Source organism: Phascolarctos cinereus, unplaced genomic scaffold (genome assembly GCF_003287225.1).
Source record: "Phascolarctos cinereus isolate Bilbo 61053 unplaced genomic scaffold, phaCin_HiC Scaffold_4;HRSCAF=312, whole genome shotgun sequence".
Taxonomy (NCBI): Eukaryota; Metazoa; Chordata; class Mammalia; order Diprotodontia; family Phascolarctidae; genus Phascolarctos; species Phascolarctos cinereus.
In genome coordinates, this window is record NW_027555847.1 from 177,959,566 (window position 1) to 177,977,790 (window position 18,225).

The following is an 18,225-nucleotide window of genomic DNA, read 5'->3' on the forward strand; positions in this document are numbered from 1 at the left end:
TGTTCTTTGTTTTTGAGGAAAGGAAAGATATCTGATGGAATATGCTTATTCAAAGCAGTATGCAAAAGATTTGTGTAGTACCAGGATAGAATCCTATTTTGATAGAAGGTAGACAGTTTCTTTTATATACTATCCGAGTTTATAGGAGATATGGCACCTAGATGTCCAGGGTAGAAAATTACTTTTAAACCTTCCTCTCTTCCCAGGAAGAAGAACCCTAAAAACTTTTGTCTTTTTGAACATCATCATTATTATTATTTTTTTAACAAGTAACCTACTTTGCAGTTTTCCATCCGGCCTCCAGGAGGCAGCAGTCCAAATGAGAGATTTACAAAATGTATTGTACTATTCCATCAGCCTGAGTTAAGTGAAATTTAAACTAAAGGTTAACCAGCCAAATCCTGAAATTGTTCTTTTCTGAACCTAGTAGCAAATTTTGATAAACAAACTGGATAATTTTCAAGTCTTTGCATCTGGAACACAAAGCTGCAACTACTTTAATCTGGCTTAATTAACATCAACCCTAGAATTTACTTTAAAGATAAAGGGGCTGTTTTGAATAAAGACAAAAGGTCACTGTTTTAATTTCATGAAGAATGATTTGTCTATGGTCAGTACCTCATTTTCTTCTTCATGCTCCAATATAGCCTGCAGAAAAGCCCTCCTCTCATGACTTGAAGATTTCTGATCGAACATGCCCGCTTGAATAACTTTCTGATCCACGTTTAATTTGTATTTGGCTGCTGCAAGAATCTTTTCCTCCACGCTGTTTACAGTACAGAGTCTAAGCACTCGGACTTCATTTTGCTGGCCAATCCGGTGAGCTCGATCTTGGGCCTGCAAATCCTGTTCAAGACAACAATATGCCATGTTATATCCCTCTCTCTGGCTCCTCAACAAATGAGCTGATATTTAAAGGAAAAGTATGGTAATGTGTGGCCTATAAACTTTTTAAAGTGTGTCCAAAATACCTGGTGGTCACTGGCATGTGAAAAAAGATACAATAATGTCTTTTCACACTGGCAGTCACCGGTTGAAGGAGATTGGATCTGAGGAAATTTAGTTTTAAGCTAAACAAGGCTATGTTTAAATGGATGCAGGGTTTAGAAAACAGGTCTCTGTAGAAGGGCACTTTGACCAGTCTTTATCTCCAGGAGTTCCTAGCAGTTTGCAAATTCAGGCTGGAAGGGCCCTTGCAGATAATTTTATCCAAGCACCTCATTTTGCAGATGTGGAAAGTGAGGCACAAATGTCAGTTGACTTGCCAAGGTCACATAGGGCAGAAGTAACAGAGATGTGAACTAAACACAGGTACTTGACTCCAAATCTTTCAATGATACCATGCTGCCACGTGCTGCCAAGGGCAATTTTTGGTTTTGAGCTTATGACTTCATATTATGCAATAAGATATATGAGAAATACCTTTACCTCAGTATGAAGTTCTGAATGGGAAAGGCATACGCCTAAAAAAACCTGACATCAAGTATCTTCTGATAGTAAGCTCTCCCAGCTGCTATCCTAGAATAGAGGCACTTATGCTTATATTGCCTATATTTCTATGTCTCAGAGAAATGGGAGGAGGAAGGATATATTTGGAAATGAAGATGATGTAAAAACAAAAGATATCAAAAATTTTTTTAACAGTTGCGGAAAAGAAAGTGTGCACTTAAAGAAAGGAGTCTGTGGGGAAACCCCTTCATTAATAGAGGTATTACTACCCTGAGCAGTCAGTTATGCTATAACTAAGGAATTTAAACTATATGAGGATCATTTTGTGCAACAACTGTGGCAAATTATTCAGGTATTTTGAGAGGGCACTATCACAACTGTGGCAAAGGAAAGCATAAAACTGGGTGTCCAGAGTGCTTTTAAAACCAGGCCTCCTTCTAGAATTTTGGGGCATACTTTATTTGGTCTTACTATTGAACAACAAAATCTTCTGCATTTTGCCAAAGAATACAAAAAGCCTGCTGATGCTATTTCTGATTTCGAGACTTTAATTAAGTGACTAATTAGGCAAAAATGTTTTCATAAGATTATTTGAAAATGTGAATATAAATATGATGGTGCTCAAGCATGAGCACAGTTGGTACACGATCAACTTTTAATTATTTTACTAAAGGGTATATTGGAAAACGGAAATCCAGAAAAAAAAATCCTTCACTTTTAGCAAATACTTCAATCTTCCCCTTCATGATCAATTCTTTAACAGGACTCCTAGCAAACAGCCACTATGGCTAATTTCAGGGTCTCTTCCACCCTTACTTATCCACTAGAGGATGCTAATAAATTGTGAAAGGGTTAAAATGCAAGCAGCAAAGGCGGGTGTGAGTAATCCACAAACTGGCTAATTAGCCTTGAATAACTAAGAGCTGGCTGCAATTGCCTTTTGGTCTTTGTGAAAGAACTAGGACTGTTTACTCCCTCATGAAACATTTGCCAAGTGCACATTTTATGACCAGCATTTATTTACTCTGTAAAATAAGACAAAAGGAAGAGGGAGTTGGCTTAACATTACAATGTGTGGAATTTAAACTAGACTTAAGGAAGATGGTCCTGACAGACAAAACTTGTTAAACATTATAATGAACAGTTTGGGAACCTAGCAACAGAATGGTCATACCTGTCTGAATTGGTTTAGGTGTGATGCTGCTCCAAGGTGTTGGGACAGAGTAAAGGCTGACCTTTGAAGGTCCCCTTTAGATTAAGCATCCTATGACATGTGTGCCTTTCACATATATATTTTAAAGGTTCTGAAATATCCCCCAATTTTTTTTCCTATTTTTTTTAAGTTTGTAGGCAACTGGGGTTAAGTGGGGCTTCAAGGCAGCAAGAAGCACATGGCACGCATAAGACTGGCTTCAGTTTTTTATTGGATTTGTCTTTTTTTTAAATTTTTTTTTTGTTTTTTGTTTTTTGGGGTCACACAGCTAGTAAGTGTCAAAAGTTTGGTCTGAGGTCATGTTTGAACTCGGGTCCTCCTGGCTTCAGGGTCAGTGCTCTATCCACTGTGCCACCTAGCTGCCCCTGAAATATCCCCCAATTTTTAAAATAATGTACGTAAGTTGATCTTGTCAACAACAGCAAAGTTGGAAATGGGATTGTGAGGGGTTTAAGAAAGATAGTGGAAACTTTCCTGGGCATGAGTCTGCTGCTAGTAAGGTCTTCCCAGTCAATTTTTCTTGGTAGCTTAATTTGCTAATATAAGCTCATTCCTCAAGAAAATATTGAGAGCAACCCCAGTCATTTTTCACAAATCAGCTTTAATTGTTATCAGTCCTGATACCTCTTGAATTTAAAGGTAAAATGCTATTCATCAGCACCACTATGTTAATTAAGTTCTGAAAAAAGAATTTTAAATATAGCTTAAAGCAAAAGTTAGGTACATATGATTACTGATGATTCAGTTGGATCCTAAAGAATTTAGGTGACCATATCTCAGGTGACCACATCTACTCTAAATGAATGGGCTAGAACAGAGAGATAGGTAGCACTCATCTCCCAGTGTAATGGAGGAAACTGCCAGTGAACTGTTTAAAGTACAATATTTGGTCCCAGTCATGTTGACACATTCACTGCCTAGGTGTTATTTTCATTAACCTGAAGCTAAGCAGGTAGTAAAACAGTTGATGTTTAGAGTTTCTATTTCATCACTCTGAGTTTTCTTTCACCTTTGGATCTTGCTCACAAAAGCCCTATCCATGAAATTTTAATAGCGCTACAGACTGATATAGAGGTTCTCTCGGGGCAGCTAGGGTGCAGCTGATAGAGGTGCAGAGGCCCTGAAGGCAGGAGGACCCGAGTTCAAATCCGGCCTCAGACCAAACACTTGACACTTACTAGCTTGTGACCCTGGGCAAGTCACTCAACCCCAATTGCCCCCCCCAAAAAAAATTCTCTGACATTCTTTTCCATGGTAAAACACTGTTTTGAGTAACTGATTTTAGTTGGCTCCAAAGAGCTGATCTAGCATACCAGACTGGTCAGCTAGAGATGTTTATTAAAAAAGGTAAAATCTAGTGAACTTTATTCAAGGGAAGAAAGCAACTAGACCAGCACTTACAAAACTGCCTGGAACACAGCAGGCCCTTAATAAATGCTCATTGATTAACTGACTATCTAAATTAAAAGGGTAGCAATTAAGAAGCTGCAATTTTGAGTGGTGAGGTGAGCTCAAGTAATAGCAAATTGACCTGAATATAAAATGGTAGCAATCCCAAAACCATTTTGAAAATTCAGTTCTTTACTGTATGCCAAAGAATATTTTGTTGAGGAAGACTTTTTGACTTTTAAAATTAGGTATTTTAGAATCGGCAAATATAATTTAACAACTCAAAATTGCAGTGCCGGTATTCTATTAAAAAGTAGCAACAATCTCCCTGTCCCACCCACCTACAATATAAAGAGGATAACCATAATCCTGCTTAGATAAAATAACACGGGACAAAACTTAAGTATGGTATTTTAAAAAACGGAACTTTAAAAAAAACCTTGCCTTTGACAATTCTTGTAAACAAATCACAGAGCATACTTTGGCAAGGAAGATAGCAAGCAATGGATGCTAAGGCTAAGAAGAAACTGTGCTTATGTGTCTCTGACTTGATTCTCCAAAGATCATTCACGCCACTACTGACCAGTGTTACAAGGTTTCCCCTAGCAAAGATGATCTCTCTATCTGTTGGTATCTCTGTCATTTTTCCTCCTGCTTTGTCCCAGGCAGACAATAGCTAAGATTGATCTTTTCTTTACTCTGCTCTCATCACGGATGCTGAAGCATTGAAATAAGTCAAGATGTGCACACCTGGTGAGGATTCCAATCACTATCAAAGATGACAACAGTATCAGCTGCCTGAAGGTTCAGGCCCAGGCCTCCTGCTCTGGTACTTAGTAAGAAAATGAAAAATTGTGAGCCAGGCTCATTGAACTTCTTCAGCAAGGCAGCACGATCTTCTGATTTTGTGGTACCTGATGGAGAATAGAAGAAGAGAGGAGGAAGAGGAATTTTCCAATTGAGTGAAGTTTTTAAAATTGTGCAAAATTTAAAATAAAACAAAACAAACCATACCCACACCTCCTTATACAGAAATACTTGACTTCAAATGACAGAATCTCAAAGTTAGAGGGGAAATCAGAAGCCAAGTCCAACCCGTATCTGAACAAGAACGCTCTCTACAACATACAACACAAGAATCTTTTCTTTGTACCCCCAGAAAGCAGCATAGTGTGTAGCACACAGTAGGCACTTAATAAATATTTGCTGACTTCATAAGCAGTCAGCCAGCATTTTCTTGAATACCTCCAGTAAAAAGCATCTCATTATCTCCCAAGGTGACCCATTCTGTTCTGGACAGCTCTGTTAGAGAGTTTTTCCTTAGGTCAACTCTAAATTGGCCTCTTTGCAGTGTCTACCCCATATTCTTATTTCTACCTTCTAAGGCAAAGCATAACAAGTCTATGGCCCACAAGCACCCTTCAAAATACTTGAAAACAGGGGCAGTTAGGTGGTGCAATGGATAGAGCACTAGCCCTGAAGTCAGGAGGACCTGAGTTCAAATCTGGCCTCAGACCAAATACTTGACACTTACTAGCTGTGTGACCCTGGGCAAGTCACTTAACCCCAATTGCCTTAAAAAAATACTTGAAAACAGCTTTTTCTCTGTGTCTTCTCTTGTCTAGTATAGATATTCCCAGTTCCTTCAACCTGTCTTCACAAGCATGATCTCCACAGGCCTTTACCATCTTGGTCACCCTCTTCTGGACACTCTCCAGCTTACTAACATCCTTCCCAAAATGTGGTGCCCAAAACTGAACACAATTCTTCAGATGTGGATTGTCCAGGACAGCAGCATTACTCTCTTCCAAGTCATAAACATTATGATCTTTTCTGTTATCTTGTATTACCAATAGAGTCAACATATTTTAAAGCAAATATATTTTAAAATATATAGGAAAAAAAATCTTGAGTTACCTGAGTTCTAATTTTATTCTGGTATTTGCTAGCTGTGTGTACTTATAAAAGTCATTTGTCTCTGAGTCTCAAATAAGTGTCCATGTTTATTTATTGTAAATGGGCTATAATTTGCCTAGATATGGAATTACAGATTCTTGATATGTTTTTCAAAAGGTCACTCAGGGGTGGAAGGTAGGGAAAGCAAGTCCTGGGTTGGGGGGGGGGTGAGAAATAAGCAATAGCTTTTTCTGTGAGATCAGTAGTGTGAATATTATAATCTCCATTTTATAGATAAGGACATGCAGACTCTGACAGGTTAAGCCTGGGGCCCACAGCAGGTAAATGATAAAAATGAACCTTGAGCTCTACCTCCCCTGATTCTGGTCTAGAGAGCATTCCCCAGCATCTAGGGCCTTCTTATACATCTAGTCTATTATCTACAGTTTAAAAAAGTGTAACTATAAAGTTAAGGCATTTCTGCCCGTATCTTATTTTGCAACTTGGGAAAAAAAATCTAAAGTGTTGTGTTCCTAAAATCTCAAGACACAATTGTCTTCTACCTCCATGTGACTATCTTTGGGCAGAAAAAAAAATAGTAGTAGGTTATTAGAAGATATTATTGTGAGTTATATTACAGTACACAGTTTTCTATACAAAACTTCTATTTAAAGTAAAAAAAATGATTAAGGAATAAAATACCTAAAGACTAAAACTTAAAGAATCAAGTTACCATCAAAGTCAAGATCACAACTATACAGAAATCACAATTAGTTGCTTATTATTTCTGTTCTCACTATTTAGTAAAGATTAAAAGTACCATAATGGGAAAGAAAATTCTAAACACTGCTTTCAGTGAGAAAAGCTTAGAACGGGAGTCTTATTTAGTGAATCACCTGTCTCTAAATCTCAGTTTACCATCTCTAAGATAATTAATATTTAAAGATGAGTGCTTAACACAGTGTCTGACTTAGAGTAGGCACTTAATAAAGTGTTTGATTGATTGATTGAGCTCAAATCCTTTTATCATAAATTCCAAGGAGTTACCTAAATTCTTTGGTGGTATTTGTTGTCTTGAACAATGCTTGAAATAAATGGGGTGGAGGCAGCTAGGTGGTGCAATGGATAGAATACCGCCCTGAATTTAAATGCAGCCTCAGACCAAACACTTAACACTTACTAGTTGTGTGACCCTGGGCAAGTCACTTACCCCAACTGCATAAAAAAATAAATAAACAGGATGCATTTTCAATATTCAGAGGTGTTTGGGTCAATGCTGCTGGCTTTGTAAGAGGTGATAAATGGTGAAAGATGTTATTTCACACAGACACACAAACACACATTTTTAGAGACAATGACATCTGTTTTCTGGAAGCAGGAATTAAAAACTATGCATCGAGGCGGGTGAAAGGGCAAAAGTTCATCTGGCTTGTATTAGAATCAAATATTGAATAAAAGATAAATTACGGTATGGGTAAAGTGCATATGGCTAAAATGAAACTAACTAGATTTTTCTACCAAAGCTGCCAATAGGTTCTCCATAAGGAGACATAAGGATTGAAAAATAAAGAGGAATTCCAAAATTTTTCTGCCTAGTGCCAATCAGGAGAAGCAAAGAGTTTTATCATATTTTATGACAGACATAACCAGAACAAAACTTTAAATGTAAAACCTGAAAAAAATCTTACTTAATCCCTTATAATGCAGAGCCATAGCGTCTTATTACGAGGCTCAGGTTAGGCATCCTTGACAAATGCAGATGGCAGAACAGAATCCTAGGTGAGGATCTTTGTTGATAATCAACTCTTCTGTATCATTTTCAAGGAAGATGCCATTTACCATGTAAGAATGTCATCCAGACCTAATTGCTTGTTATAGGTGGCAAAGGATATAACATGCTTAGTAAAAGCAGATTTCTTTTGTTGTTCTTATACTTTGTGATGTAGGACATATCCAATTACAAAGAGACATTTGACGCGGCCAAAGAAACGGTGGCCACATCTGTGAAGGATATTAGAAAGTGTATGGGAGTGAACCATGTACAGGATGCCCCAAAAGTCTCAGCACAGTTTTAAGTTTGGGACACCAAAAATCTAACTGTTTGAAACTGCACTGAGACTTTTGGGATATCTAATAGTTGTTTCCATAAAAATAAATATTAAACTGGTTTTTCATTGTTATCTGAAAACTCACTCATTTTTGCAAGAGAAGACAATAATAGGAATAAGTATTTAGCTTTAGCTTCTTAATATTACTTTTTTCTTAGGTTAGAATATGAAACTTCAGAAAGTTCCTGAATAAAGTCTCAGGAAGAATTATATTAGCATATATAAAGCATTTTAATTTTAGATGCTTTTGTATTACCTACTAAATATATCCACTTAAAATTCCACGCTAGACAAACAAACGTACCTTTCCAGAGACGTGGGCTATCTGAAATGCTTAGATGAAGCTTGGCAGATTATAATATTTCTCAAACGTGATCTCCTTTCTTTGGTTCCCCTAATTTAGTTTACCAAAGGGGAGAACTTTTGGCCAGGTATTAAGAGAGAAGTGGCAGTAGGATAGGGAAATCCTAGATCCTAGAGAAAATGTATATAGTTCTGGGAAACTGTTCAACTGGACTGGGACTGCAGAGGGAGAAATCCCTCCAGCTGCCTCTGAGACATTAAAACCTTTGTTTCAAGTAAAGCAAGGAAACAGGTTTCTCTCCTTCTGGAAGAGTTCATTCCCAGGGCCCCCTTTTTCAGAGTGAAGGGATCCAAAAATAACTTGTTAGTGACATTATGTGGTAAAGAATTGGGTGTATAAAGTGTTTGTGAAGGGGAAAAGATGAAGTGTTATGAATTACTGGGTACCACAACACTTCACAGAATATGAAAAGGTATCAGATTTAATGAAGGAATTTCCTTAAAATGCAGAGTCCCTAGCAAGAGGGTAACTATTAGCTTTTAAGGAAAAGATGCGATTAAAAGCTAGAAAATATGCAAGATATTAAATGAAAATACTCGAAGAATGGTATTAGGCTGTAATTGAACTTTATGACATGCCTTTAAAAATTAATATATTGGCATTTTTGATCACACATTTCCTCAATGCTATTGTTATTTCATTTCTTGAACATATACCATCAATGGAAATGTGATCTACTAACTAAAAGAATAAAAATAATAAAAATTAATATTTTCAAGTTAACATCGTATTCACAATTATTCTTTCATTCAATAGACACTAAGTACTGACTGTGTCAGGCACTGTGTAACTGATATTTTTATAATAGCTGACATTTCTATAACATGGTAACATTTACAAAGCACTTTATATATGTTCTCTCATTTAATCCTCATGACAAAAACTCAGTGTGATAAATACTACAGGTTTCAATATCTTCATTTTGTAAATGAGGAAATTAATGTTTCTGAAAGGTTAAATGATTTCCCCAGGGTCACACAGCTACAAAGGTTGTGAAGCCAGATTTAATAGAGGTGTCATCTGACCTAGGAATCTTTCCTGTGTGTACATATATCCCAAATAGCTATGGTGCAGGGAAAAGAACCAGTATCAAATCCTATGTAAAAAATAAAGGAAAAAATGAAGAGTCCTATTAAATCCTTTAAACTAAATCCTTTAAATCAGCCACTTAACAACCTGATAGTGAAAACAGAAATTTCAGGGGTTTCTTAGGGAGGATGTGAAATAGGTATGAGATCACTGGTTTTATTTGTTTTTTTTTTTTACCATTTATTAATTTTTTTAACCATTGATTTTTGTCAATAAAACACACACACACACACACACACACACACACACACACAAAAGAGGAATCTTGCCTAGGGATGAATAGAAAGGAAATTTACCCTAAGAAGAAAAGATACCTCAAGTTTCATCTTGATAAAGACTATGTCTTTTCCTCTTTACAGACATTAAACTATGGAATTCTAATAACTAAGTTAACTAAATAAAAATATCAATGAGATAAAAGAGGCAGCCAATTAAATGTATTAAGGCCAAAAGAGGAAAAGCAACAACAACAGTACAAGTGAAGATATGTAATTTTCCTAATTTTCCTTTCCTATTCCTAATTTTCCTATCCTAGTGGCTAGGATACTGAGTAGTCAAATGACTTCTCAGGATGCTAATTTCCAGAAGGAGTTCACTCTTTGAGAGTTTCTGACACCAATGAAATCAGTCCATGCCTGCCCCAAAATTGTTGATCAATTTCATTCTTTGATGTAAAAACTGTAATTTACTGCATTATATTCTGGCATTAAATCTAAACCCTAACCCCACAACATAAAATCGTGTACCATTATTAAATCAGTCCTCAGATTCACAAAACATCCCACTCATTTTGAAAATTTTTATTTCCTTGATCTTCATTATAGCTATTTCCAAAGTCATTTAACAATTTGGGGAATATCTTTTCAAATCCTCTTTATGATTTCAATAACCAAGAGTTTTCATTTTACTTTTTGAGTTTGACATCCTTTTAGGTTGATGGCATAACACTGGAAGCAATAGATCCATCTTCTTAGGGCCATGTAGACTTGTCCAATCTTAAAATATAGATCATTTTGTATCCAGAAAAAAAAAATTTGCTTGTTCTTGTGGGAAAATGTGCTCTGAGTGCCAAACAACAGACTTACAATGTTAACAATGTAGGGTAGGCTGCTGGATAAGTCCACGAAAGACAATTTAACCTATGATAGACTTGCCATATGGTGTCGTATTAGTACTACAGGGCTTGTGTAGACAACCTGTGTCATTATGCTTTGTTGGGAGGATGCATTCATGGCCCCAAGGAATACCTTTCTCCCCACAAGATCAAGATCTCCTCCTCTGAGCTTCCCTACTTTCCAGGCAGTGGGAGATGGGGCACCCCTCAGATCACTGGTATTTGTTCCTTGTGGCCCACAGCAAAGGCTCTGCACAGTAGGGTCTGTGGAGCAAGGAAAAGTGGGGAGGACAAAAGGTCCAGGAGAGGGAGTTGGGGCGGTCAACTCTAAAGCCTGTGGGTATGCTTCTTGGATGGGCAGGCTCCCCATTGTCCCTCCTAGTTTGTCTTTGACAGAGCCAGGCACTGTGGTTTGCCTGCTTTTCTTACACTGCCACTCCTATAACTTCCTGTTGAGGTTTCTCTTTTCCCTGGCTACCTGGAGAACAGAATAGTCTCATGACATCTTCCTACTTCTAAAGAAGCAAGCTATGCTACTAGGAGCTTCAAAGGCTTGCTATTGATAATGCCAACAAAATGAAGCACTTTCCTTTGGTTTTCCCATCATTCTCTGATAGTTTTTTTCAGTTTAGGGGAAAACTGATCCCACCCTCAGATGTGGGGGCAAGAGAAAGGAAAAGTTTACCAAGAGCCTTAGGAGGCCTTGGCATGCCAGAGGTATTTTCAAGCATGGCAGGGCCTATAAAGCACATGATTTATCCATATAAAAGAAGGTCTTAAATCAAGAATGAAATTCTATATTGCCAAGTCAGAATTTGGCATTTCACAGGCTTGAAACATGTTGACTGCTTATGGCAAATGTCAAGGCTTGGCAGAAGACCTTCTAGGGGTCATGACAGATAATGAGGATCCTTAAGCACAACCTTTTAAACTATTTGTAAATGATCTGGATTGAGTTTTAGTGGGACGAACAGCTATGCTAATTGTTTTAATTTTGCTAACATTAAGCTGGGAGGAGTGAAAATTGTCATCTAGAACAAGAGCAATCTGTAAATTAATTCTTTGCCACCATTCCCCCTTTTTGGCAAAGGCTTACTTTCAATGCCAGTTATTCCTTCAAATTTCTGATCACACGACTCTGTGCGTCCGTTTCTTGTGAACTTACCATCAAGGCGTAGGTAAAGGAAATTCCGAAAAGCAAAGTAGTCCTCCATGATGGTCATGAGGGACGTCATCTGGCAGAAGAGCAGCACTCGGTGATTGGTGGCCCGCAGCTTTGGCAGGATGCGGTCCAGGAGCTCAAACTTCCCCGAGGCTCGGTAGAGTTCAGCTCTGTCCCAGGAAAAGAGGGCAACCATCAGTCAGTCACCCCAAAAGAATCTCATGACTTGCTTGCTATGTATCAAGCACCATGCCAAGACTCAAGACATCTCTCTCACTAAGGCTACTTTGTTCCAATCAATGAAAATCATGTGTTTAAGATGGTGAAATGGCCCAGATATTACACTGCTTTTCTTGCCTGTAATCAAGACATTAAAGTATTCCACACAGGAGAGAAAAAAGAGGAGGAACTAATTTTTCCCCCTCCTTTTGACTACATTACTGTTTTGCCACATGTTCATTTTAAAAAGTCTCTGTTTGGGGAGTAGGCAAAAGTTTTGTTTACTGGAAAAAACTCCGAGGATTCAGATATTTCATTCCCTAGTCAACCAATTTTCCTTTTCCATTACGATGTGCCACAACGAGTCACTAACAGTTGATTGGGGGTCTCTCTCCATGATCACACCACTTGATATTACTATCAATGTTCCCACTGCACTCAACAATATTAAACTCCGTCTTTTGACTAAATCATAGGTGACTGATTCCACTGTCCATTAAATTTTTTTAAAAACAGCCCATCATCTATAATACCTGCAAAGCCTTTAATTTTCATTTCTAGAACAAAGACTTGTTTTTCCTTTGTGCTCAGGCTAGTTTTCAGTATATATTTAGGATGCAATCAGACAGATAATCATCCTCCATAAAGTACATTTGGGTTATAAGTAAGAATCTTTTGAAGGTTCAACTTACTCCAAACTCAAAGATTCTATTTAGTACACTGAAGTAGATCTTTGTTCTAGAAATAGCCATTTCTCCAGGGCAAGTAATAATTTATGCAGGCAAAGTAAATGAGAGCGCAAATTTGATTTAACAGCTTCTACAGCTCCTAACAGGAGATAGGAGTACTAGAGGCTAGAAAAATCTGGGTTTTCAAGACGAGTGAATTTTCTTTCTTTTTTTTTTGTTTGCATTTTTTGAGGGAAGGGTAAATGAGTGAATTTTCGATGTGTGTAGAGAAATTCAGAAAAGTAGAACACAGGACAGGATTTCGTGGAAAGAAAAAATCATTAGACTTACCCATTGATAACCCCACTTGAGTAGCCCAGATGCTCAGCAAAGGATTCCTTAAACAAGAACAAAAGATGAACACTTTTAGCTTAAATCTTATCATCTGAACATAGGGGTCAGTGTCACTATGCACAAACTTATTTGTCAATTCATCTTGACATACTATCCTGGTATACAGTTTAAAAAAATACAAAGGAAAAGTAGCACCAATCCATATGGAACCACTAAAGTTTTTGAATTCTAGCCACAGCTCTGCAGTAATTTCCTGTGTGATTTTGGGCCCTTCACTTTTCTGCAATTCAACTTCCTCCATGTATGATGGGCTTTTCCACTCATTTTTCATGTATTTTTAATAATGATGATGATGATAATTAACATTTACAGGGTGCTTATTATGGGTCAGGTACTGAGCTAAGTGCTTTACAATTATTATCACATTTGATTCTCACAACAACCCTGTGAGGTAGGTGATGTTATCATCCCCATTTTACAGATGAGGAAATTGAGGTAAACAGGGGTTAAGTCATTTGCCCAGGATCATACAACTAATAAGTGTCTGAGGCCGGATTTGAGCTCAGGTCATATGCAAAATAAATATATGCATACATACATATATAAATATATCAATAAATACATAAATATATACATACATATACACAAACATATATATATACACATCCACATATATTTGTACCTACTTATATGTGTGTATGTTAGCTTTCCCCCAAAGAATGAGGTCCTTGAGGATTTATGTCTTGGTATCCCTAGTACCCACTAAAGTACCAGGCACACAGAAGGTACTTAAATACTGGTTTGTTGATTCTTTGATGCCAGACAACAACACAAACCTTCCCCACTGAGATATGTGCCAAGGTGGGCAGGAAATTGATGTTCAATTTTTTTTAAAGTAACAGCAATAAAAAAAAAAGAGTGATCATATATCTTGAACTCTGAAATGCTAATTGGAAAAGTAATTTTGATATTTTAAGATTGACTATCAGATCTCTTGATTCCACCTTTAGAGTCAATTCAACAAACGCCTGTCAAATACCAACTAAATGGTAGTTAACCACATGATTTGCATTGTTCTAGTTCTAGGGAGGAGTATTTTTCTTCACATAATTTTCGTGTCTTCGTATGAATGAAACTAAGGTCTTCTCTGGCCTGGTAAGCATTCCCCAGTGGAATGTTACTTACTCCTTGTATAACCTAGAGCAGTCTGCTTCAGTGCCCTAAGCCTCAGTTTTCTCACGTGTGAAACGACAGACTTGAGTTCCGTGATCTCTATGGCTCCTGCCTGCTCCAAATCCCATGTCCCTAAGATATCACTTACCTAGAAGCAGCAATCTACCTCTTCTCTCCTTAACTACTCTACTCACGGCAGTTTCTCCTTTAGCTTTACTGTCAGCCACACTCCCTAAACATAAGTTGTAACTGTTCAGAGAAAGCTTCTGCCCTGGTGGTATTAAAGCTGGCCTGACCATAAGAAAAAGTCCTGATGTGAGGCAATCCTCACTCCCCTGTGCCCGGGAAAGGCCAGTTTCACATTTAGCAGAGTTGGATGGCGCTGCTTGATCCTTTTCTTACCAGACATTGTGAGGTTCAAAAGAGATAGTATATATGGCAGTGCTTTGGAAAGTAAAAGGCCTCAGTGGAAAATACAGGAATTATGGAGAATCAGTATTCTCTAAAAAAATATGACCTACACTATCCTGCTTTTATTCAAAAGCGCACATCAGCATGCCCATTAGCTAGTGCATGACATTAGTGCATAACAGCTGTGTGTGTGAAGAAAAATATAGAAAATTATGTCTTAAATTCCCAGTACTTTAATTTAAAATGAAATATTTTAATATACCAGGATAAAAATTTCTATTGGAAGTATGTGTCAGTGGGTGTGTTATTTCATCCTTAGGTTATCACTTACAAATGCTAAATTACTTTATAACAACTATGACACAGAACAATTCGCACTGATACCTTGTAATTATTGATTCAGGGAAGATATACCTAAGCCAGTGTGAGTTTTCAATGAAATGGTTTCTAGGGGGTAAAATATCCGGTAAGCAAAAGGTTAACATCACATGACTCCAATCTTTGCCAAGGATTCTTAACCTGGGGTACATGAACTTGTAATCCAGGGTATTTTGTTTTGTGTATTTAAAAACCTTACTCAAGAGAAAGGTCCTCAGGCTTCATCAGCCTGCAAAAGGGGTCTGTGCAGCGGTGTGCTGGTAAATATTTAACAATTACCTCTCAAGAAAAAAAAAAAGTTCATATGGAACACTTCAAAGTTTAATCTGCATTATTTACATTTTTTTTCCCATTACTTCATTAAGTCTAGACAGTCAAGAAAAAAGATAAATCAAGCCTGGTTTGAAGTGTTTGACATTTCTGAGATATAAATAGGTAGCTAAGTGGTACAGTGAATAGAGTGCCAGGCCTGGAGTTAGGAAGACCCATCTTTCTGAGTTCAAATCTGGCTTCAGACACTTACTAGCTGTATGATCCTGGGCAAGTCACTTAATCCTGTTTGCCTCAGTTTCTTCATCTATATAATGAGCTGGACAAGGAAACGGTGAACGATTCCAGTATTTTTGCCAAAAAAAACAACCAATACTCAGCGAAAATTTAACAATTGGCTTTCCTGAGCTAGTCCAACCTAGTTCTAGCACACCCCTTGGCCCAGCAAAAAAAAAAGCAAAAAGGAAAAAAAAAGGTTGAGTTCCTGCTCTAATCACTTTCCTAACTCACTCTTTTGTCCAGTAATTATTACGCGTGTGTGTATCTCTCTCTAAATCACCATAGTTAGTAGCTGTGCTGTCAAGTTTCGGTCTAGGACTAGAAGAAACCTCAAAGACCACTTAATCGAACCACCTCATTTTACAAAAAAAGGAAACTGAGGCTTATGGAGGTCTAGTGACTTGCCCAAGATTACATAGGTATAAAACATCAAAGGCAGAATTTGAACTCTGATCTTTAACCCCAGAACCAGCACGCTTTCCACTTGGATTTAGTTTAAGACTATGTGTTTAGGATGCTTATGCTCCCATCGTATGACAAGAGGAAGCACTTGTGTGTGCCCCCCTAGTGGGCAGCTGAAAATAACTATGTCCCTCCAGGTGGGGACTGTGTTTTTCATTCTCTAACTCTTCACCGTACCCCAGAGAAGTACCCTGTGGATGGCATATTCAAAGAATCCTGCTGATTAATAATGCTTCCAAAAGGAAGGCAGAAAAATCCTCTCTGGAATACTTGGGAGCATTTCTATGTTACCAGATGTTCTAAGGTCCAAATGATCAGCCACCACCAGCACAGTTTTCACTTTTCTTTAGCGGGAGCAAATAGCCTTGACAAGGAATTTCTTCTAAATCCTTCAGTACAACTTTCTGCGGTAGTTACACAACAAAAACAGTTGTAGGAGCAAATAATTAAAACAAACAAACCAAACCTGTTTTCCCCCTTTTTCTTCCTGTTTTCTTCACTGGCAAAGGGAAAAACAACAGTGGCTGTCTTTCTAACCTGCTGAAATCAGCAGCTCCTGCTGTTGTAAATTACTGGCAGTTTGGGAAATTTATTCAGATAAAGTGAATATGGCTGAAATTGCTCTTTTCCCCAAAAATAGCTTGTAGTAGAGAAATGGGGCTTGGGAACCAATCAGTAATTTACTTTATAGTAATGAGAAACTATGAAAGAAAAAATAATCTCAAAGAGGGAGAATAAGGTAAGCAAAGGTTTAAAGTTATGTCTTATGCTTAAAGAATGTTTATTTTCCAAGTACAGTAATACATTATGTTTTCATCGTCATGTCATTCTCATAAAGAAGTTGGACAAATTTGACATCTTAACTCATGGTAACACCCTCATACACAACAAACAGTTACTAATTCTACTTTCTGCAAGGTATTTTATGGAACCTACCCTATGTAGCACAGTGGATAGAGTACAGGGCCTGGAGTCAGGAAGACCCGAGTTCAAATTTGGCCTGGGACACTTATCAGCTGTATGACCCTGGGCAAGTTAAACCTGTTGGCCTCAGTTTTCTCATCTGTAAAGTGAACTGGGGAAGGAAATGGCAAATCACTCCAGTATCTTTGCCCAGAAAACCCGAATGGGGTCAGGAAGAGTCAGACGTGGCTGAACAACAATAATAAACCAAGGTCCTTCCTCTGTATTGTTTCATATGGAATTCTAGATGCAAAAGCAAAGAATGCTATGTAAGTGCGTAGCCCCCAAAGTCACGTCTCCAAATTCTTGACCTCCAGTCTATCAGAACACAATTCTTCTCACCCTGCCGACTATAAACAGAGTGAGAACAGACTTACCTCAATGTGTTGAAACATGTATGGGTGATTACATATCTTTCTCAACTGCATGATAGTGTTCATCAGCGTTTTAGCCCCACCTTTGCCCTAACAATGAAAAACAAAGAAAAAGCGAAAGGGGATCTTCACTAGCAAAGAAAGGCTCCATTTGCAGTTAGAGGGGGCTTCCGATGAAATCTGAAGGTAAAAGGGCCTGCCTGCCACAAGTGTCCTCCAAATAGTCATCACAACTCACGGCGGTCACGTTCTTGTGCTACAGAGCAGCCTGTGAGTTATGATACAGCATATTCCTGGTGATTAGCTCAGGCAGAAGAATGAAATCCCAGCCACAGGGCCTGCGCCAAACTAGTGGCTTTGTGATGCGAGCGGTTATTCACAAGGGGTCTGAACAGACAGAAGCAGAGTGATTGGGCTTCAAACCTCCCATATGCCGTCCTGCCACCCAGACAGAACACAAGTCTTTGCACTTCTGCACATTAGCTGTAACTAAGAAAACAGTCACAGATGAGCTAACTACGTTGGTGCTCCGACGCTTTCCCTTTTATTCTTCTCTCATTACAAGAGCGACTTTCTGTCAGCCAAAACAGCACCAAAAGGAACCCCACAAACTGGCATCAGCAAAGAAGCCCACTATGGTTATTCAATATGTAGCCCACTAGGAACAATAGAGTCTCACGTCTTAAGTGCGATCATCTTCTTTGCATACCTTCTTATCTTTCTCTGAACCGTCGGTGAGAAGAATCCCCTTTGCTTGCATATGGCGGTACAATATTTTCTGTAGAGCTGACATGTCACATTTGATCACATATTCAACCTGTGTAAAAGAGTACAATAGGTAAGAGCAAAAAAAAAAAGGCTATTATGGTGTTCTAAGAACATCAAGGAGT

At 38.0% G+C, this 18,225-nt stretch overlaps 1 protein-coding gene across 1 annotated transcript in view; it reads right to left on the bottom strand.

The window, feature by feature from the left end:
- Window positions 1-18,225, bottom strand: part of SMARCA2 (SWI/SNF related BAF chromatin remodeling complex subunit ATPase 2) — a 205,919-nt gene that overhangs the window by 81,064 nt on the left and 106,630 nt on the right. The window contains 6 exon segments of the mRNA XM_021001863.2: window positions 619-846; window positions 4,802-4,965; window positions 11,788-11,954; window positions 13,023-13,069; window positions 17,339-17,425; window positions 18,045-18,152. Of these exon segments, the coding sequence (XP_020857522.1) occupies window positions 619-846; window positions 4,802-4,965; window positions 11,788-11,954; window positions 13,023-13,069; window positions 17,339-17,425; window positions 18,045-18,152 (801 nt within the window).